Raw genomic sequence first — 23686 nt, forward strand, 5'->3', positions numbered from 1 at the left:
CTTGTTGCACCTCCACTGCCTTCTTCATAGCCTCACATCCACTATATCTCACACTATGAGCACCCCCACAGCTGCAGCACTTTGGGTTTACACCATCCCCACATTTCCCATACCCATGCTCCCCTCCACACCTGGCACATCTATTTTTCTCTTTACAGGCTGTTGCCAAATACCCCAACCCCTGGCATTTATAACATCTTAAAGGCTTCGGCACATAAGCGTTCACATAATAACTCATATACCCTATGGTTACTTTATTTGGCAGTACCTGGTCCTTGAAGTGTAAATGGGATATCTACCCAACTCCACTCCTTGTTGCTAGTTGCTTGACAACTTCCCCAATCAACTTTTTTATCACAGCCATCAACCTCATCAGACTCATCGCCCCTACTCCCCCTTCCTCCCTAAACTTCAGAACCACTTTATGCTCCTCCTCACCTCCATGCTCCCCTCACGTCTTATCTTGCCCCTCCTCGGCACTTTCTACCTCCGAACATGGCGCAGAAGGAAAAAGCTCTCAGAGTGAAGCAAATGGGGAAGTGTAAGGTGGTGTCGAGCAGCCGGAATGATCAAGCAGGGAAGCAGTGAATTAAAGGGGTGATAACAGGAATGCCTGTGAATTTGGACAAACTATCCCTTTAAATCTAGTCTGTTACACTACAAGGTAAGGAAACCAATGTGTCAGTTTGTAATTTGGACGAACTATCCCTTTAAACTGCGCTGCAGGAGCGTGTGGGTGGTGTTCACACTTACACAGCCTACCATGTTTTGAAAGTCAGGTATGTTTTTCACACTCTAGATGAAGGATGCTAAATCAAACTGAACATGCATTCTTTATTGGCTTCCAAAGGAAAGCGTGAATTTAATCCATAAGCTCTGGCCAGTGGTTGTGGTTTTGTCCGTGACTTATTGACCGATGATAATGTAGCATATCTGTTTTTAGCGCATGACTATACATAAGAATATACACCAAAAGCATTATGGGTAATGTGTGTAGATTGATGAGAAAAAACAAGATTCAATCCATTGTGGAAAAATTTGGAAAAATTCAAAGGTGTCTGAATACTTTCCGAATGCAATGTATAAATATATATATATATACTACCGTTCAAAAGTTTGGGGTCACTCAGACATTTTTTTGTTTTATATGTGTGATGTTATGTAATGGACAGAAAAGGTGCTTTTCTTTCAAAAACAAGGACATTTCTAAGTGACCCCAAACTTTTGAACGGTAGTGTATATATAGATATATACAAGTAATAATATAGAATTCACAAGTTGTCACCCATCAGACTATTTTTGATTTAATATTGTCTTTACATATACAAAAAAAATATGTGTGAAATTTGTTTTGAATTAGAATGGACCATTATCATGCACCTGTCTCAAACAGGGGCGGGGGGGAAACAATACATGTCATCTATGCACTGAAATAGCGAATGGAGGACGCGGTTCATTTTCTTGCCAGCCAGGTAGACTATACTCCTGTTGTAAAGCGAAGCAATGTGCTTAATATTAGGCAAGTTGAGAAATAAATACAGTATGCCTAGCCTATAGAAAACTGATGGGATCTCCTCTTTTAACATCACTGTTTTCTCACGCAATTGCATAGCCTATAGAAATGTTGAGCATCATGGGCTCATCAAGTATTTTTTCTTCGATTTTCGATTAAATTTGCATTGATGTCAGAGTGATTAGAGGGACAATAGAGTGCTGAGTACCAGGCAGTTAGCAAGTTTGGTAGGCCACTAATGACCATTAGCAACATCAGAGCTTAGAGAAGCCTAATTTCCGTGACTAAACGGTCACATGGACTCTGACTGCCATCATGACTCGTGACCTCCAGTGTGGCTGCAATATGGTCAACCTTGTAAGAAGCATTCATTGTTATATCCCTGTACTTACAGACTGCAATTATAACCAGTTGCATGTTGTTATTACAGTGTAACTATGAATTATTACAATTAATTACAATACTTTTACATATATATTTATACTATAATGTGAATCCCTTAAAATGAAGCGTTACCAAGATTGCTATGTTACATAAATGGGTTTCCTGACGTGATAAATACTTCTCCAGGCGTTGTGAGATCTGATAACTTCGTACCGTAACTGTAAAATCAAGAGGATCTGAAACACCACTTGTTCTTTATTAAATGGGTCAAGTGTTAATGAATTACTAGGCTACTTGTGAGGTTGATGAATCACTGTTCTCCGTCAGATACATATGGCCTAAAATGGTGGAGCGGTGTATACTACAGTCTATAGACTGTCTGAAACGAACTCAACTCTACAATTGTTTACTAAAATTTCATTAAAAATGATTGACAAGAAAATGATCAACTAAATCACATGCTGATGGTGTACCTTTGTAAGTAGTCTATCTTAAATCAACTGATTTATCATTCTATTCTGTCATATTCCCAGTCACTTTGCCATGGTTAAATGCGGTGGTTCGCGCTTTCAGTTTTCCTCAAATGCTGCCACCTATCCATGGTTTCTGGTTAGGATAGGTTTTAATAGTCACAGAGGGTATAACATCTCCTATACACTTCCTTATAAACGCAGTCACCGTCTCAGTATATTCGTCAATATTATTCTCGGAAGCTACCTGGAACATATCCCAGTCCCCATGCTAGCATGATACAGCAGCCATCAGCATTATATTATGACAGTATTGAGGCAGTGCTGGACAGATACCTTGATTTGTTAAGACACTCTTATTTATGTGTGTACTGTAGTGTATCCTACTAGTGAACATTACATAAGTCCAGTCTATGTTTTCATTATACTGATAACTACTGTAGTGTATCCTACTAGTGAACATTACTGGTAGTCCAGTCCATGTTTTCATTATACTGATAACTACTGTAGTGTATCCTACTAGTGAACATTACTGATAGTCCAGTCCATGGTTTCATTATACTGATAACTACTGTAGTGTATCCTACTAGTGAACATTACTGACAGTCCAGTCCATGTTTTCATTATACTGATAACTACTGTAGTGTATCCTACTAGTGAACATTACTGACAGTCCAGTCCATGTTTTCATTATACTGATAACTACTGTAGTGTATCCTACTAGTGAACATTACTGTTAGTCCAGTCCATGGTTTCATTATACTGATAACTACTGTAGTGTATCCTACTAGTGAACATTACTGATAGTCCAGTCCATGGTTTCATTATACTGATAACTACTGTAGTGTATCCTACTAGTGAACATTACTGATAGTCCAGTCCATGGTTTCATTATACTGATAACTACTGTAGTGTATCCTACTAGTGAACATTACTGTTAGTCCAGTCCATGGTTTCATTATACTGATAACTACTGTAGTGTATCCTACTAGTGAACATTACATAAGTCCAGTCTATGTTTTCATTATACTGATAACTACTGTAGTGTATCCTACTAGTGAACATTACTGGTAGTCCAGTCCATGGTTTCATTATACTGATAACTACTGTAGTGTATCCTACTAGTGAACATTACTGTTAGTCCAGTCCATGTTTTCATTATACTGATAACTACTGTAGTGTAGCTTACTAGTGAACATTACTGTAAGTCCAGTCCATGTTTTCCTTATACTGATAACTACTGTAGTGTAACCTACTAGTGAACATTACTGGTAGTCCAGTCCATGTTTTCATTATACTGATAACTACTGTAGTGTATCCTACTAGTGAACATTACTGACAGTCCAGTCCATGTTTTCATTATACTGATAACTGATGCACTCATGATTCCATTCCATGTTTTATTAATGCACTAGTTAGGTACAGGTGTAGTGAACAATGATGGGAGATTCTCAATTAGAAAAGTTTGCCCTGTCCTCGACTCCTCCATCTTCCTTTCAACCATAAATTGGAAACCGGTAAGTGGTCAGTGGTTGAGGAAAGTGTAAATTGGTAGGTGAATGGAGGAGTTTCTCCCTTATTGAAGCTTATTTACTGCATTTCTATACAATAAAAAAAAACGTTAAAACGCTATTTGGAGGACACCAAGAACAAGTAAAAGTTATTATCATTATTAGTTACTTTTACTTAGCATATTTTTTGCTATGAGCCGCGCTTCCTCAGCATCATCCACTGTCTCAGCAGCCTCCAATTCCTATTGAGCCGACTACGAACTGGGGTAGTTCGTTTCACGTCGGCCTGTGCCGCGAGAGGGCGGATTTAGTTGTTTGAGAGAGTGGGGAATATGCTGCTAAAAGGCAAATCCGGGGGACGCGGGAGAACATAACGAACACACCACTTTCATGATTCCGCTCCTTCGCAAAGAAGCAGGTGTAATTATAACTGTCAGATCAAGAATATAAGCAAAGAAAACTTTATCAACACTGGGGGCAATGTTTAGATGTTGACCTGTATGTATTATGTACTATATATATTGTAATGAAACAGCAGGGAGCAGGTCTCGAACCCTCGACCTCCTAGCCCGAGGTCCGGTGCGCTATCAATTGTGCCGCAAAAGCATGTTCGTGCAGCAGAGTCGATATCCGCGCTTATAAACCCAGGGTCGTTACACTACTCCCTCCTTTCAAAGAGCGCGTCCTCGCGCTATCTTGCGACTCTACGTCTTACAGGAACGCGCTCACCGGCCAAGCACACGCACTGTCGTGGATGCAAGGTCCGATCACTTCTGACACCAGTGTAATAAAACAGCAGGGAGCAGGTCTGGAACCCTCGACCCCCTAGCCCGAGGTCAGGCGCGCTATCGACTGTGCCGCAAAAGCATGCTCGTGGGGCAGAGTCGATTTCCGTGCCTATGAACCCAGGGTCGTTACAATATATATATATCACACACACTGCATTTGTGTGTGTGTGTGCATATATATACAAACAAAATATTTTTTTTGTGAAGTCCGTACCTCTGCGTCTTCATAGCTAATGAGGTCATGGTAGCTAATCACACAAATAAATAAGTGCACAGGCATAAAAATTGGCAGAATTTACCCGAAAGTCTACTAAAGAGTGACTTTGTCGTCATGTTTATTGGCTATTTACATCGTTTTGTTCACACGCTAGGTTGTTTTTTAATGTTAGTTTGAGCTTGGGGATGTCTGTAGCAGAGGAGGCTGGTTGGAGGAGCTATAGGAAGACGGGCTCATTGTAATGGATTACATGGAACATAAGTGGTTTCCATAAATGTGATGTGTTTGACTCGTTTTCATTGATGGCATTACAATGAGCCCGTCCTCCTATAGCTCCTCCCACCAACGTCCTCTGTTCTGTAGTCACAGCAGGAGTCAAGGGTGGTTTTAAAATACACTGCTCAAAAAAATAAAGGGAACACTTAAACAACACAATGTAACTCCAAGTCAATCACACTTCTGTGAAATCAAACTGTCCACTTAGGAAGCAACACTGATTGACAATACATTTCACATGCTGTTGTGCAAATGGAATAGACAAAAGGTGGAAATTATAGGCAATTAGCAAGACACCCCCAAAAAAGGAATGGTTCTGCCAGGTGGTGACCACACACCACTTCTCAGTTCCTATGCTTCCTGGCTGATGTTTTGGTCACTTTTGCTGGTGGTGCTCTCACTCTAGTGGTAGCATGAGACGGAGTCTACAACCCACACAAGTGGCTCAGGTAGTGCAGCTCATCCAGGATGACACATCAATGCGAGCTGTGGCAAAAAGGTTTGCTGTGTCTGTCAGCGTAGTGTCCAGAGCATGGAGGCGCTACCAGGAGACAGGCCAGTACATCAGGAGACGTGGAGGAGGCCGTAGAAGGGCAACAACCCAGCAGCAGGACCGCTACCTCTACCAAAGCACACAGATTCATGCGTCGCTCCTCTTTTCAGTTCGCTACAGCTAGCGACTCGAACGAGCTGAAAAAAAAACACTAAAACTGGACAGTTTTATCTCAATCTCTTCATTCAAAGACTCAATTATGGACACTCTTACTGACAGTTGTGGCTGCTTTGTGTGATGCATTGTTGTCTCTACCTTCTTGCCCTTTGTACTGCTGTTGTCTGTGTTCAATAATGTTTGTACCATGTTTTGTTCTGCTACCATGTTGTGCTGTTGCCATGCTGTGTTGCTACCATGTTGTTGTCATGTTGCTACTGTAACGGATGTGAAATGGCTAGCTAGTTAGCGGTGGTGCGCGCTAATAGCGTTTCAATCGGTTACGTCACTCGCTTTGAGACCTTGAAGTAGTGGTTCCCCTTGCTCTGCAAGGGCCGCGGCTTTTGTGGAGCGATGGGTAACGACGCTTCGTGGGTGACTGTTGATGATGTGTGCAGAGGGTCCCTGGTTCGCGCAGGGGTCGGGACGAGGGGACGGACGTAAAGTTATACTGTTACACTACCATGCTGTGTTATCATGTGTTGCTGCCATGCTATGTTGTTGTTGTCTTGGATCTCTCCTTATGTAGTGTTGTGGTGTTTCTCTTGTCGTGATGTGTGTTTTGGAGGCATTTTGCCTTTTGGTAGGCCGTCACTGTAAATAAGAATTTGTTCTTGACTGACTTGCCTAGATAAATAAATAATTGGGAATCTTTCAATGCATGTATCTCTAAAATGCTTTCGGGTAAAGTTCAAAAAATGATATCAGATGCCCAACCTCCATTCTTATAACAATAAGATAATACACCAGGTAAAACTGTGTATTGTACTTTTTACCAATAGCATTTGTCACAAAATGGTTCTAGAAGGTCAGCAGTGTTTTTGTGTCTAAAGTGTTGTATCAATATCCTATTTTTTATTTGTTCTATTTACAGATTGATATGGGACTAGACCAGTCCTCCTCAGGATTGTGAGACCTCCTCTCTGAGAGTTATAATGAGTTATCAGGGGGCTGAGGGTGGAGCCATCCATAAAGAAAGACATAAGGATGGGTCACCGTACAAGGATCTTGATGAGACCATGGACCCTGATATGAAGAGGTGGGTGTGTCCATTTAAGCATGTTTCCAATTCAGTTATTAGGATGAATGTTTATTATTATATTTATTAGTAATTACAGGTATTATTAGCAAGGTATGGTAATAGATTTTTTAAAAATGTTGTGGGTCGTCAATCTGTTTTGGAATGCATTTCAAATTCGACTGTATGCTATCGTCTAATGGTGGAACTCAGTTTCCCCTAATTAATCCAGAGTATGCACTGCAGTCTTTCATTTCCATCAAACTAATACTCTCTTTGTTCACCATATCACTATCAGAAAAGTTCTCAGAAGCTAAAGCTGCGCTACAAATCCTCTCTGTTCACAGTGTCCATGTGCATAAGACAGACTTTCCTACACCCAGCTGGAAGTCCACTAGAACACTGGAGAGTGACAGAGAGCTAAGGTGTTCTAATTATAATTAGTTGTGTATCTGATGTTTTCTTTCTTGACTACCTCACAATTCACAGTTGAGTCACAGTTTTTTAAAAATGTTTTATTAAAAATGTGAGTACCTTTTTTTTAATGTTCACAGCATTTTGATGAATCTCCATCTACGTTCAGCTAGTCATATGTCTATGAGTGTCCAGAGTGCCCAGTCAGGGAATTCAAGCAGAGACCCAAGTGATGATGGAGACCAAATCATGGATGAAAGGTAAACCAGTACAACCTATGCAGAGCTGTATGACATAGTACACCCATATATAACATAGACCTATATATAACATGTATGACATAGTAGACCTATATATAACATGTATGACATAGTAGACCTATATATAACATGTATGACATAGTAGACCTATATATAACATGTATGACATAGTATACCTATATATAACATAGACCTATATATAACATGTATGACATAGTATACCTATATATATAACATGTATGACATAGTAGACCTATATATAACATGTATGACATAGTAGACCTATATATAACATGTATGACATAGTATACCTATATATAACATAGACCTATATATGACATGTATGACAAAGTATACCTATATATATAACATGTATGACATAGTAGACCTATATATAACATGTATGACATAGTAGACCTATATATAACATGCATGACATAGTAGACCTCTATGTAACATGTATAACACGTGTGGCTGTTTAATGTACAGTAAGTTTGATTGAATTGTGGGACTTTCTTTTACTGCTTGCAGGATCCACCAGGAGACATCAATGTCACCAACCCCCAGTTGTCTATCAATGAAGAGTGACACATCTATGTCTACCCCACTTTTCTTCAAGGAGGGAGACTTAACTAAAAGACAGGAGTGAGATGATAAATTTTCTTTATGGCATTTTATACAATTTGACGTAATTAATTAACTAACTGTTGTTGATTGTAATAGGCTATATTTAACTATGGACATAGCTGTGGGAAGTAGGGGGTTGTGGAGGTGCTGCAGCACCCCACGATAAATTGAAATATTTCCAAAATTATAAATAATTTCCCCCCTAATTGTATTACTCCTGTCTGAACAGACAAATACAATCAAAATGTTTTAAATCTTTAATTTACAATCTGTAGAATCTATGAGAATAGAAAGGTTCAGAACGTTTGTAAACATCACAGCGCAGTTGAAAAATATAAGGCAAATAGAAATCAAAACTGGATGGCGTTCATTGATAGATTGGAGGGGTTGAGGGTAGCTGAAAGGAATATATATTTTTAAGATAACTATTGTAAAATATACTATGTTCGTAAAATGTATATAGTATGTATAAGCTGGAAGTATTTGTATTTGTATTTTTTATGGATCCCCATTAGTTCCTACCAAGACAGCAGCTACTCTTCTTGGGGTCCATCAAAATGAAGGCAGTTAGAAGCCTAAGTATTGTTTTCCATTAGTTTACTCCAATTAGAGGGGTGGTAGGGTTAGGGGAACATAAAAATATATATCTATATTTAAAAAATATATATTACCAAAAACATATATGAGGGATTGGAAATTATGTAGACAATGGAAGCTACAATCTCTCTGCAATTGTCACACCCTGGAATTTGTTATATTGATTTTCTTTATTAGTTTAGTTAGGTCAGGGTGTGACATGGGGGATGTTTGTGTGTTTTGTCTAGTTTAGGGTGTGTGTATTGTTTAGGGGGTTTTGTAGTATGTGTGGGGTTGTGCTCAGTGTAGGTGTTTAGGAAAGTCTATGGTTGCCTGGTTTGGTTCTCAATCAGAGACAGCTGTTTATTGTTGTCTCTGATTGGGAGCCATATTTAAGGCAGCCATAGGCTTTAGGTGTTTGTGGGTAATTGTCTATGTTGAACGTTAGTAGCTTGTGTGTGCACTTTCGTTTATAGCTTCACGGTCGTTTATTGTTTTGTTAGTTTTGTAAGAGTGTTTCGTGTTACATCTTCGTCTAATAAAAGGAAGATGTATGTCTCTCACGCTGCGCCTTGGTCCGCTTATTATGACGATAGTGACAGCAATATTCCAAACGATCTACCCCCTAAATAAAAAAATGAAACCATTAAAAAAACTACACTAGAGAGCATAATTTAGCCACAGAGGATCAATAGCTTAAAAAAATTTCTTCTAAAAAAATTAAGACATGTAGCTAGCTAGCTAGCTAGCTAAACAATGAACCATAATACCAGCTCATGACGTTACTACCATGCATGAATCTGCAGGTAGTTAACCAACCAGGTTCAATGTTAGCTGGCTAACCTTAGGCTATAACTGGTTAAGCAAATAGCTCTGAGATACAAATATTAAGATCATACACGTAACGTTAGCTAGCGAGCCAACCAGCTAACATTAGCTAGCTAACAGTATACTTTAAAATGAAACCACTTTCTCCAAATTAGAAACGTGTAATATCTGAAAATGTATCAAGCTAGACTATCTCACCCGTATACATCGATGGACACGTCTCCTGTCAGATGCCATGGTTGCCCTTAGTTTGAAGATGTAATCCGGAGACAGGTGATTTCTCCATCTCCTTAGCTATCATACTCGAATTCCACTGATTTCAAAACTCGGCCCTCCAGAAAGTGGAGAGCATACACATAATGTTAGCTAGCTAACGGTACACTTTAACTTGACATTAGGCTTATGCAGTTTTGCTATGGAAACATAACATGTTAGAGAGGATTACCTAGACGTACTGACCAGGTCAAATAGACAGAAGCTTGCAATATGACAGACAAATCCAAACTCATCTCTCGCCATGTCCAGCCCGCTCATTATCTCAGCCAATCATGGCTAGCAGGAAGGTTGCTCGCTTTTTCTGTGGCTAAACCAACTAGGCTGGTAATTTAACACTTTTTTTCGTTAATACATTTGTTATTAAGGCACATGAAAGTTCACATGTTCGAGAAGGCATTTTTGCCACAAAAAATATACTTTATTTTCAAATGTCTCTCCTGTGAAGTAGTGACCCGCGATATACGTCTAGTTTCCTGAGACGAGTCACATATTCAAACCTTGTCTCTGATTTGTAAGCACATTTAAATCAGGACTGAGACTAGACAACTCAGGAACACTCAACACCACTTGGAAAGCCATTCTAGTGTGTCTTTGGAATATCAACTTGTTTTATTGTCTCGCTGCAAATAAAACTCAATCCCAAGATTAGGTTTTCTGTTAAGGCTGTCGCTTTCCTCATCCTCGGATGAGGTGAGGAGAGAAGGATCTTCAGACCAAAATGCGGAGTCAGGGAAATAAGCCATCTTTATTACAAATACGACGGCCACTAAACAAAACAAAACACTTTCAAAACTTACACAAAATAACAAAACGGAACGAACGGAACCTGAACATAAACTTACATCGACAAACGTAAACTCACGAACAGGAACGTTACATCGAAACGTACGAACAGCCAAACAGCCCCGATAGTGAATAACATCGAACACAACGAAGACATCACAGGAGACAATCACCCACAAACAAACAGTGAGAATGCCCTACCTAAATATGACTCTTAATTAGAGGCAAACGCAAACCACCTGCCTCTAATCAAGAGCCATACCAGGCAAACCAAAACCAACATAGAAACAGATAACATAGACTGCCCACCCAAAACACATGCCCTGACCATAAACACATAAAAACAACATAAAACAGGTCAGGACTGTTACAGTACCCCCCCCTCAAGGTGCGCACGCCGGGCGCACCAGCACAAAGTCCAGGGGAGGGTCCGGGTGGGCAGTTGACCACGGTGGTGGTTCCGGCTCAGGACGCTGTCCCCATACCACCATAGTCACTCCCCTCTTCTGTCTACCCCTTCTAATGACCACCCTAACACTACCCTCCCCTAAATAAACGGCCAGCACCGGAACAAGGGGCAGCACCGGGACAATGGGCAGCACCGGGACAAGGGGTAGCACCGGGACAAGGGGCAGCACCGGAACAAGGGGCAGCACCAGGATAAGGACCAGCACCGGGACAAGGGGCAGCACCGGGACAAGGGGCAGCACCGGGACAAGGGGCAGCACCGGGACAAGGGGCAGCACCGGGACAAGGGGCAGCACCGGGACAAGGGGCAGCACCGGGACAAGGGGCAACACCGGGACAAGGGGCAACACCGGGACAAGGGGCAACACCGGGACAAGGGGCAACACCGGGACAAGGGGCAGATCCCGGCTGAAGGACTCTGGCAGGTCCTGTTTGGACGGCTCTGGCAGGTCCTGGCTGGACGGCTCTGGCAGGTCCATGCAGGCTGACGGCTCTCGACACTCATGGCAGACTGACGGCTCTCTACGCTCATGGCAGGCTGACGGCTCTCGACGCTCATGGCAGGCTGACGGCCCTCGACGCTCATGGCAGGCTGACGGCTCTCGACGCTCATGGCTCTCTGACGGCTCTGGCTGCTCATGGCTCTCTGACGGCTCTGGCTGCTCATGGCTCTCTGACGGCTCTGGCTGCTCATGGCTCTCTGACAGCTCTGGCTGCTCATGGCTCTCTGACAGCTCTGGCTGCTCATGGCTCTCTGACGGCTCTGGCTGCTCATGGCTCGCTGGCGGCTCTGGCAGATCCTGTCTGGTTGGCGGCTCTGGCAGATCCTGTCTGGTTGGCGGCTCTGGCAGATCCTGTCTGGTTGGCGGCTCTGGCAGATCCTGTCTGGTTGGCGGCTCTGGCAGATCCTGTCTGGTTGGCGGCTCTGGCAGATCCTGTCTGGTTGGCGGCTCTGGCAGATCCTGTCTGGCGGGCGGCTCTGGCAGATCCTGTCTGGCGGGCGGCTCTAGCGGCTCCTGTCTGGCTGACGGCTCTAGCGGCTCCTGTCTGGCGGATGGCTCTGTAGGCTCATGGCAGACGGGCGGCTTTGCAGGCTCATGGCAGACGGGCGGCTTTGCAGGCTCCTGGCAGACGGATGGCTCAGATGGCGCTGGGGAGACGGATGGCTCAGATGGCGCTGGGGAGACGGATGGCTCAGATGGCGCTGGGGAGACGGATGGCTCAGATGGCGCTGGGGAGACGGATGGCTCAGATGGCGCTGGGGAGACGGATGGCTCAGATGGCGCTGGTGAGACGGATGGCTCTGGCCGGATACGGCGCACTGTAGACCTGGTGCGTGGTGCCGGAACTGGAGGCACCGGGCTAAGGATAAGCACCTTCCTACTAGTGCGGGGAGCAGGAACAGGGCACACTGTATTCTCAAAGCCTACTCTATCCCTGATGCGTGGTACCGGCACTGGTGACACCGGGCTGAGGACAAGCACATCAGGATTAGTAGGGGGAGAAGATACAGTGTGTTTAGGGCTCTGGAGACGCACTGGTAGCTTAGTGCGTGGTGCCGGAACTGGAGGCACCGGGCTAGATACACGCACTACAGGGAGAGTGCGTGGAGGAGGAACAGGGCTCAGGATACGCACTGGTAGCCTAGTGCATAGTGTAGACACTGTAGGTACTAGGCTGGGGCGGGGAGGTAGTGCCGGAAATACCGGACCGTGGAGGCGTACTGGCACTCTTGAGCATTGAACCTGCCCAACCTTACCTGGTTGAATGCTCCCGGTTGCCCGACCAGTGCGGGGAGGTGGAATAACCCGCACCGGCCTATGTAGGCGAACCGGGGAAACCATGCGTAAGGCAGGTGCCATGTATGCCGGCCCGAGGAGACGCACTGGAGACCAGACGCGTTGAGCCGGCCTCATGACACCTGGCTCAATACCCAATCTAGCCCTACCAGTGCGGGGAGGTGGAATAACCCGCACTGGGCTATGCACTCGTACAGGAGACACCGTGCGCTCTACTGCGTAACACGGCGCCTGCCCGTACTCCCGCTCTCCACGGTAAGCCCGGGAAATGGGCGCAGGTCTCCTACCTGCCCTTGGCCCACTATCTCCTAGCCCCCTCCCAATAAATTTTTGGGAATTACTTACGGGCTTTTTTGGCTTCCGTGCCAGACGCGTTCCCTCATAGCTCCGGTTCCTCTCTCCGGTAGCCTCCGCTCTCCTCAGTGCCTCCAGCTGTTCCCATGGGAGGCGATCTCTACCAGCTAGGATCTCCTCCCATGTGTAGACACCCTTTCCATCCAAAACATTGTCCCATGTCCATTGCTCCTTTCTCTCCTGTCCCTTACTCCGTTTAGTTTCCCTTTGCCGCTTGGTCTTAGCGTGGTGGGTGATTCTGTTAAGGCTGTCGCTTTCCTCATCCTCGGATGAGGTGAGGAGAGAAGGATCTTCAGACCAAAATGCGGAGTCAGGGAAATAAGCCATCTTTATTACAAATACGACGGCCACTAAACAAAACAAAACACTTTCAAAACTTACACAAAATAACAAAACGTAACGAACGGAACCTGAACATAAACTTACATCGACAAACGTAAACTCACGAACAGGAACGTTACATCGAAACGTACGAACAGCCAAACAGCCCCGATAGTGAATAACATCGAACACAACGAAGACATCACAGGAGACAATCACCCACAAACAAACAGTGAGAATGCCCTACCTAAATATGACTCTTAATTAGAGGCAAACGCAAACCACCTGCCTCTAATCAAGAGCCATACCAGGCAAACCAAAACCAACATAGAAACAGATAACATAGACTGCCCACCCAAAACACATGCCCTGACCATAAACACATAAAAACAACATAAAACAGGTCAGGACTGTTACATTTTCAGAAGACTGAATTCAGTTTTCCTCTAACTTTTTATCTGGGCTTTGCTCCTTTCATATTTCTTCTGATCCTAACAAACTCCCAAATTGCTGCCTGTGACAAACATACCCATAGCATGATGCTGCCACCACAATACTTGAAAACACAAAGGGATCAACAATATTGCATTCACTCCATATTACTGGCCTGTGTGACAAAGTGAAAAGAAGGAACCCTGTGTGAAAAAAGGCTGTTAAGTAATACTATAAGGTAACACGGCAAAAACATGTACTTTTTGCCCTAAATAAAAAAATATAGGGTTGGGTCAAATCCAATACAACACAACAGAGTGAAAACCTAATATTGTGGTGGCAGCATCATGTTATGGGTTAATCGTGTAGATTCTCCTCTAAGAATGGTCCAAACCTCATGTCTCTTTCATAATCCATTAAAAAGTTATTGACGTTTTAAACCTTGTAGGATGGGTAGAATTTGGGTGGCTAAGTCAATGGAGGCCATGGTAAAAAACATGGTAGAGAATATTAGAATTAAGTCTTACTGACTTGCTCACCGTTGAACATGTCATCTTTCTATTCAAATCCGGAGGGCATTAAACAATATAAAGTAAGATAGATAAAGATTTTGAGGACATGTATTATTTTTATATTTTAGTACACGCTTTTCATATTAATGTGAAATTCCTGTTCTTTTTCAAAGATTTCTCACAAAACCAGCATATCTCTGTGAAATGTCAACGAAGCACTGAGCACACTTTTATTTATTTTTTATTTTATTTCACCTTTATTTAACCAGGTAGGCTAGTTGCGAACAAGTTCTCATTTGCAACTGCGACCTGGCCAAGATAAAGCATAGCAGTGTGAACAGACAACAACACAGAGTTACACATGGAGTAAACAATAGACAAGTCAATAACATGGTAGAAAAAAGAGAATCTATATACAATGTGTGCAAAAGGCATGAGGTAGGCAATAAATCGAATAATTACAATTTAGCAGATTAACACTGGAGTGATAAATCATCAGATGATCATGTGCAAGAAGAGATACTGGTGTGCAAAAGAGCAGGAAAGTAAATAAATAAAAGCAGTATGGGGGTGAGGTAGGTAAATTGGGTGGGTAGTTTACAGATGGACTATGTACAGCTGCAGCGATCGGTTAGCTGCTCGGATAGCAGATTTTTAAAGTTGTTGAGGGAGATAAAAGTCTCCAACTTCAGAGATTTTTGCAATTCGTTCCAGTCGCAGGCAGCAGAGAACTGGAAGGAAAGGCGTCCAAATGAGGTTTTGGCTTTAGGGATGATCAGTGAGATACACCTGCTGGAGCGCGTGCTACGGGTGGGTGTAGCCATCGTGACCAGTGAACTGAGATAAGGCGGCACTTTACCTAGCATAGCCTTGTAGATGACCTGGAGCCAGTGGGTCTGACGACGAACATGTAGCGAGGGCCAGCCGACTAGGGCATACAGGTCGCAGTGGTGGGTCGTATAAGGTGCTTTAGTAACAAAACGGATGGCACTGTGATAAACTGCATCCAGTTTGCTGAGTAGAGTATTGGAAGCTATTTTGTAGATGACATCGCCGAAGTCGAGGATCGGTAGGATAGTCAGTTTTACTAGGGTAAGTTTAGCGGCGTGAGTGAAGGAGGCTTTGTTCCGGAATAGAAAGCCGACTCTAGATTTGATTTTGGATTGGAGATGTTTGATATGAGTCTGGAAGGAGAGTTTGCAGTCTAGCCAGACACCTAGGTACTTATAGATGTCCACATATTCTAGGTCGGAACCGTCCAGGGTGGTGATGCTAGTCGGGCGTGCCGTCTGCGTAGAGGTGGATCAGGGAATCGCCCGCAGCAAGAGCAACATCATTGATGTATACAGAGAAAAGAGTCGGCCCGAGAATTGAACCCTGTGGTACCCCCATAGAGACTGCCAGAGGACCGGACAACATGCCCTCCGATTTGACACACTGAACTCTGTCTGCAAAGTAGTTGGTGAACCAGGCAAGGCAGTCATTAGAAAAACCGAGGCTATTGAGTCTGCCGATAAGAATATGGTGATTGACAGAGTCGAAAGCCTTGGCCAGGTCGATGAAGACGGCTGCACAGTAATGTCTTTTATCGATGGCGGTTATGATATCGTTTAGTACCATGAGCGTGGCTGAGGTGCACCCGTGACCGGCTCCTAAACCGGATTGCACAGCGGAGAAGGTACGGTGGGATTCGAGATGGTCAGTGATCTGTTTGTTGACTTGGCTTTCGAAGACCTTAGCTAGGCAGGGCAGGATGGATATAGGTCTGTAACAGTTTGGGTCCAGGGTGTCTCCCCCTTTGAAGAGGGGGATGACAGCGGCAGCTTTCCAATCCTTGGGGATCTCAGATGATACGAAGGAGAGGTTGAACAGGCTGGTAATAGGGGGTGCGACAATGGCGGCGGACAGTTTCAGAAATAGGGGGTCCAGATTGTCAAGCCCAGCTGATTTGTATGGGTCCAGGTTTTCCAGCTCTTTCAGAACATCTGCTATCTGGATATGGGTAAAGGAGAAGCTGGGGAGGCTTGGGCGAGTAGCAGCGGGGGGGGCGGGGCTGTTGGCCAAGGTTGGAGTCGCCAGGTGGAAGGCATGGCCAGCCATTGAGAAATGTTTGTTGAAGTTTTCGATTATCACGGACTTATCAGTGGTGACCGTGTTATCTAGCCTCAGTGCAGTGGGCAGCTGGGAGGAGGTGCTCTTGTTTTCCATGGACTTTACAGTGTCCCAGAACTTTTTGGAGTTAGAGCTACAGGATGCAAATTTCTGCTTGAAAAAGCTGGCCTTTGCTTTCCTGACTGACTGCGTGTATTGGTTCCTGACTTCCCTGAACAGTTGCATATCACGGGGGCTCTTCGATGCTATTGCAGTTCGCCACAGGATGTTTTTGTGCTGGTCGAGGGCAGTCAGGTCTGGAGTGAACCAAGGGCTATATCTGTTCTTGGTTCTGCATTTTTTGAACGGAGCATGCTTGTCTAATATGGTGAGGAAGTAACTTTTAAAGATTGACCAGGCATCCTCAACTGACGGGATGAGGTCAATATCCTTCCAGGGTACCCGGGCCAGGTCGATTAGAAAGGCCTGCTCGCAGAAGTGTTTCAGGGAGCGTTTGACAGTGATGAGGGGTGGTCGTTTGACCGTGGACCCGTGGCGGATACAGGCAATGAGGCAGTGATCGCTGAGATCTTGATTGAAGGGCAAGTTGGTCAGGATAATGTCTATTAGGGTGCCCATGTTTACGGATTTAGGGTTGTACCTGGTGGGTTCCTTGATGATTTGTGTGAGATTGAGGGCATCAAGCTTAGATTGTAGGACTGCCGGGGTGTTAAGCATATCCCAGTTTAGGTCACCTAACAGAACAAACTCTGAAGCTAGATGGGGAGCAATCAATTCGCAGATGGTGTCCAGGGCACAGTTGGGAGCTGAGGGGGGTCGGTAGCAGGCGGCAACAGTGAGAGACTTATTTCTGGAGAGATTAATTTTTAAAATTAGAAGTTCGAACTGTTTGGGCATAGACTTGGAAAGTATGACAGAACTTTGCAGGCTATCTCTGCAGTAGATTGCAACTCCTCCCCCTTTGGCAGTTCTATCTTGACGGAAAGTGTTATAGTTGGGTATGGAAATCTCAGAGTTTTTGGTGGCCTTCCTAAGCCAGGATTCAGACACGGCAAGGACATCAGGGTTGGCAGAGTGTGCTAAAGCGGTGAGTAAGGCAAACTTAGGGACGAGGCTTCTGATGTTGACATGCATGAGGCCAAGGCTTTTTCGATCACAGAAGTCAACAAATGAGGGTGACTGGGGACATGCAGGGCCTGGGTTTACCTCCACATCACCCGAGGAACAGAGGAGTAGTAGGATGAGGGTGCGGCTAAAGGCTATCAAAACTGGTCGCCTAGAGCGTTGGGGACAATGAATAAAAGGAGCAGATTTATGGGCGTGGTAGAATAGATTCTGGGCATAATGTGCAGACCAGGGTATGGTGGGGCACGGGTACAGCGGAGGCAAGCCCAGGCACTGGGTGATGATAAGAGAGGTTGTATCTCTGGACATGCTGGTCTCAATGGGTGAGGTCACCACATGTGTGGGGGGTGGGACAAAGGAGGTATCAGAGGTACGGAGAGTGGAACTACGGGGTCCATTGCAAACCAAAACAATGATAACTAGCCTGAACAACAGTATGCAAGGCATATTGATATTTGAGAGAGACATACAATAAGGCATAAAGTGATTGCAGGTCATGATTGGGAGAGCTAGCTAAAACAGCAGGTGAGATAACAGCAGCTAGTCAGCTAACACAGCAACAGAAGGTAAAAATGGCGACGACTGGGCAGAGAGGGTCGGATTAACTACACACAGATCCTGAGTTAAGGCACAGAGCCGACAGATAAAACACAAATAAACAGAATGGAGTACCGTGAATTAATGGACAGTCAAGCAGGCATCAGCTATGTAGCCAAGTGATCATAGTGTCCAGGGGGCAGCCGTAGATGGAGTAGTGAGGCCTCCACTAAGCTAGCACGTGTTTAAAGTTAGTAGCCCGGGGGGGTGGTCTGCTCAGACGGAGGGGGTCTGCTCAGACGGAGGCCGGTTGAGGGCACGTCTGCAAACCAGACGTGGTCGTGTCGACAGAGAATCCAAGCCGGATAGCGATGGCGAAAGAGAGGTTGTGAATTGTAGAATTGTGTTTGCTAACTGGTGCTAGCTTCCTGGCTGCGCTAGCTGCAAGATAAGCTAGCAGTTAGCAGACCGGGGCAGGCAAGTTAGCCTTTGGGGGACGTCGCGATGGGGGGGAAGTCTGTTTTTGCCTCTTCGTGCGGTGACGTCGATAGACCAGTCGTGGAATTAGTAGGGTTCCAGGTAGCTCTAGGTAGCTAACAGGCCTAGTAGGTTAGCAGAATGGGCCTTCAGCGGTCGTCACGCCTGAGGGGCCTGTTGGAGTCCCCGGGCAGATTATGTCGGTATTCCAGTCGTAGAGGATAGGCGGGGTTCCGTGCTCCGTACCGGCAGTAAATGGGTCCGGGTCTTGTAGCCCAGGAGTGGGCTTCAGTGGGTGCACAGGAGCCCTAGCCAATTAGCTTCAGGCTAATTGGTGCCTGCTCCGGTGCCTGCTCCGGGATGGAAACGCTAGCCAGGAGTGGTCACCCGGGATTGTGGTTAGCTAGTTGCGAAGATCCAGATGAAAATGTTCAGAGTTTGCGGTAGGAATCCGGGGATATGGAGAGAAATAGGTCCGTTATGCTCTGGTTTTAGTCACGTTGTTCGAACTAGCGAGAGCTTTCCGAGCTAAAGGTTAGCTGATGACCGCTAGCAATGGTTTGCTAACTGATAGCTGGAAGGCAGTTAGCTGGCTATCTTCAGTAGATGGATTCCAGATCAGAAGTAAATAGAAATACTTTAGAAAAAAGCAGATTCACGCCACATTGGGTGAGGCGGGTTGCAGGAGAGTATTTAGAAGTTGAGGTTTAAGAAAGTATTTTTAAAAGATATGCGAAGAAAAAGATGTAAAAAGATATATACAAGGGACACGGGACACGACAGGACAAAGACGTCTACACTGCTACACCGTCTTGGAAGACACAGCAGGCTTTTTATTTTTTACATTTTTTACATGCTTTTTACATTTAATTCAGATTGTGTCATGTAAATTTTTCTTTTTGCAACCCACGGAAGCAACCAGATGACCACCACAACATGTAAAATTCTAAAAACTTGCTAAGTATAAGTGGCAGTGCTCTGACAGCAGAGGTCGGTGCTTATTTTAAGGTCATAGTGGTGATTTTAGCATGTAAATCTTGGTGGGGCAAATGGTAGATGCATTCCAGCAAAGCCACTACACAACACAACACTAAACAATACATGAATTGCACTATAACTGTGACAAACGGTGCCGGCAAACTGTTAGGGCCTACATAAAGCTGTCAGCAGAGTCCCAACACCTTACCACTGCTACACCTGGCTACCAGCGAAGCCTTGTCTGACAGCCTCATTTACTGCCTTTAAAAAACATAGCTGATATGGCTGACTTGCCTAAAGACATGTAGGTTCTGCTGACAATTGAGATGTACAAACTATGGCATAACGGGATGACGAGCGGATCAGAGGCAATCCGTAATTTCGTTTAAGACATTAATGAGCTAGGATGGATGTAGTCAATATAACTGTTTGTTCAGCACTTCTGAAATGTACTACAACAGAATTCAGAATTCTTACAGTGTACTCCCTGTGCACCAACCCAAAACTGTAGGATAAATAAAGGGGATATATAAGCAGACAAGGAAAGTTCTAACAATATTCGATGAGGACATTTCTCTTAAACAGGCTATAGGCTAAATGTGCACCACCAAGTCAGAACAGTAAGCTAAGTTATGAGGTGAAAAGGGAGCAAATTATTAGGGTGAGGCACATGGGCTACTAACAGCTTACTACACAACATACACTTAGTATTACTTTCTTAGCTACAGTATACATATCTACCTGGCATATTACATCATTTATGCAGCAGCATACAAGACATTTTTGGACTCAACTTGTTGTGCTGTGCTCACTTGAACAGGAAGGTGGCGTGGAGGTCCTTTTTGTGAGCTGTAGAAAGAGGGCTGAAATCCTGACTTGAAATTCAGAGTTGGATGACCGCTCAAAATTATTTTCCGTATTTTCCCAGTCAAATCTAGTTTGTCTTGAACTCACTGAAGTCTTTCATGGCCCATGGTGTTACCTCCTTTTTTCATGATATCCAATTGGTAGTTACGATCTTGTCTCATCGCTGAAATTCCCCTATGGGCTCGGCGAAGGTCGAGAGCCAAGCCGCACTGCTTATTGACACACTGCTCGCTTAACACCAAAGCCAGCCCCACCAATCTGTCGGAGGAAACACTGTTGAACTGATCAAATCAAATCAAATTGTATTGGTCACATTCACATTGTTAACAGATGTTATTGCGAGTGTAGCGAAATGCTTATGCTTCTAAACCCGACAGTGCAGCAGTATCTAACAGGTAATATCTAACAATTCCACAACAAAACCTAATACACACAATCTAGTAAATGAATGGGATAAGAATATATAAATATAACATATATAGATGAGCAGTGACAGAGCGGCTAAGATGCAATAGATAGTATAGAATAGATAGTGTAGTATACAGTATATACATATGAGATAAGTAATGTGTTCCATTAATTAAAGTGGCCAATGATATCAAGTCTGTAGGTAGGCAGCCGTCTCTCTGTGTCTGTTTAACAATCTGATGGCCTTGAGATAGAAGCTGTTTTTCAATACTTCTGTCCCAGCTTTGATGCACCTGTACTGACATCGCCTTCTGGATGGTAGCGGGGTGAACAGGCAGTGGCTCGGGTGGTTATTGTCCTTGATTATCTTTTTTTGCCTTCCTGTGACATCGGGTGCTGTAGGTGTCCTGGAGGGCAGGTAGTTTGCCCCGGTGATACGTTGTGCATACCGCACCACCCTCTGGAAAGCCCTGTGATTGTGGGCGGTGCAGTTGGCGTACCAGGCAGTGATATAGCCAGACAGGATGCTCTCAATTGTGTACCTGTAAAAGTTGGTGAGGGTTTTTGGTGACAAGCCAAATTTCTTCACCCTCCTGAGTTTGAAGAGGCGCTGTTGCACCTTCTTCACCACGCTGTCTGTGTGCGTGGACCATATCAGTTTGTCGGTGAAATGTACACCGAGGAACTTAAAGCTTTCCAGCTTCTCCACTGCTCTCCCGTCGATGTGGATAGGGGTGTGCTCTCTTTGCTGTTTCCTGATGTCCACGATCATCTCTTTTGTTTTGCTGACATTGAGTGAGAGGTTATTTTCCTGACACCACACTCCGAGGGCCCTAACCTCCTCCCTGTTTAGGCTGTCTCGTCGTTGTTGGTAATCAAGCCTACCACCGTAGTGTCTGCAAACTTGATGATTGAGTTGGAGGCGTGCATGGCCACACAGTCGTGGGTGAACAGGGAGTACAGGAGGGGGCTGGTAACACACCCTTGTGGGGCCCCAGTGTGGAGGATGAGTAGAGTGGAGAGGGGGGGTCAAGACCCAGGGACTCAAGCTTGATGACGAGTTTGGAGGGTACTATGGTGTTAAATGCTGAGCTGTAGTCAATGAATAGCATTCTTACATAGGTATTCCTCTTGTCCAGATGGGTTAGGGCAGTGTGCAGAGTGATGGCGATTGCATCGTCTGTGGACCTATTGGGGCGGTAAGCAAATTGGAGTGGATCTAGGGTGTCAGGTAGGGTGGAGGTGATATGATCCTTGACTAGTCTCTCAAAGCACTTCATAATGACAGAAGTGAGTGCTACAGGGCGATAGTCATTTAGTTCAGTTATCTTTGCTTTCTTGGGAACAGGAACAATGGTTGCCATCTTGAAACATGTGGGTACAGCAGACTGGGATAGGGATTGATTGAATATGTCCGTAAACACTCCACGCCAGCTGGTCTATGCATGCTCTGAGGACGCAGCTAGGGATGCCGTCTGGGCTGGCAGCCTTGCGAGGGTTAACACGTTTAAATGTTTTACTCACGTCAACCACGGAGAAGGAGACCCCACAGTCTTTGGTAGCGGTTCGCGTCAGTGGAACTGTATTGTCCTCAAATGACCGAAGTCAACTTGCCAGCCACAAGGAGTCGCTAGACCACAATGAGACAAAAACATTCCGGACGGCCAAACCCTCCCCTAACCGGACGACGCTGGGCCAATTGTGCACCGCCTCATTGGCCTCCCGGTCACAGCCGGCTGTAACACATTATCCGCTGGCTGCCCCACCACCACAGAAGGCACTGAGCTAGGCTGAAACACCTTTTGGAGCCGTCTCCCTCAAGAAAGAGACCTTGTTTGTATTGAAGCTTTATTTAACTAGGCAAGTCAGTTAAGAACAAATTCTTATTTACAATGACAGCCTACCCCTGCAAACCCCAGATGACGCTGGGCCAATTGTGCGCCACCCTGAGGGACTCCTAATCACGATGCACATTGGATTTGAACCAGGTACTGCAGTGATGCCTCTTGTAATGAGATGCAGTGTCTTAGACCACTGCACCACTCAGGAGCCCATGTCCCTTAACTGGAATTATGCAGCTTTGTTAACTCAATCATTATAATTTTTTACATTGTTTGCAAACTGATATATGACACATATTAACGCCAACATAACATGCAAAACAGAAGAAAAAAAGTTATGTATATATATTTATATATACACTACTGTACAAAAGTTTGGGGTCACTTAGAAATGTCCTTGTTTTTGAAAGAAAAGCACCTTTTTGTCCATTTAAAATAACATCAAATTGATCAGAAATACAGTGTAGACATTGTTAATGTTGTAAATGACTATTGTAGCTGGAAACTGATGATTTTTAATAGAATATCTACATAATTTAAACATACAACAATACAATACAACAACATGATCCAGCCTAAAAAAAGCATTTACACTCCTCTGCAACAGAGTCTCTGATCAATGTTTTAAATTCATTCAGTGGCACGAACATATCTAGATGAATCATGGATTGTAGACTATTCCATGCCTCTGGTGCACGAGAAGAGAAGGCAGTCTTGCCTAATACTGTGAATTTCCTGGGGACTTTAAGTAGCAACCACCTAGCAGACCGGGTATGGTAACTGCTGGTGGTGAAGGAGACCAGAC

General features: G+C 44.5%; 1 protein-coding gene across 1 annotated transcript in view; it reads left to right on the forward strand.

Moving 5' to 3' along the window:
- The first annotated feature begins 495 nt into the window (after nt 1–495).
- The window catches only part of LOC129813403 (fibronectin-like), a 29700-nt gene continuing 6509 nt past the window's right edge, over nt 496–23686 (forward strand). The window contains exon 1 of the mRNA XM_055865738.1: nt 496–584. Within this exon, the coding sequence (XP_055721713.1) occupies nt 496–584 (89 nt within the window). The remainder of the gene's footprint in view (nt 585–23686) is intronic.

This window comes from Salvelinus fontinalis, chromosome 16 (assembly GCF_029448725.1).
Source record: "Salvelinus fontinalis isolate EN_2023a chromosome 16, ASM2944872v1, whole genome shotgun sequence".
In the NCBI taxonomy this organism is placed as follows: Eukaryota; Metazoa; Chordata; class Actinopteri; order Salmoniformes; family Salmonidae; genus Salvelinus; species Salvelinus fontinalis.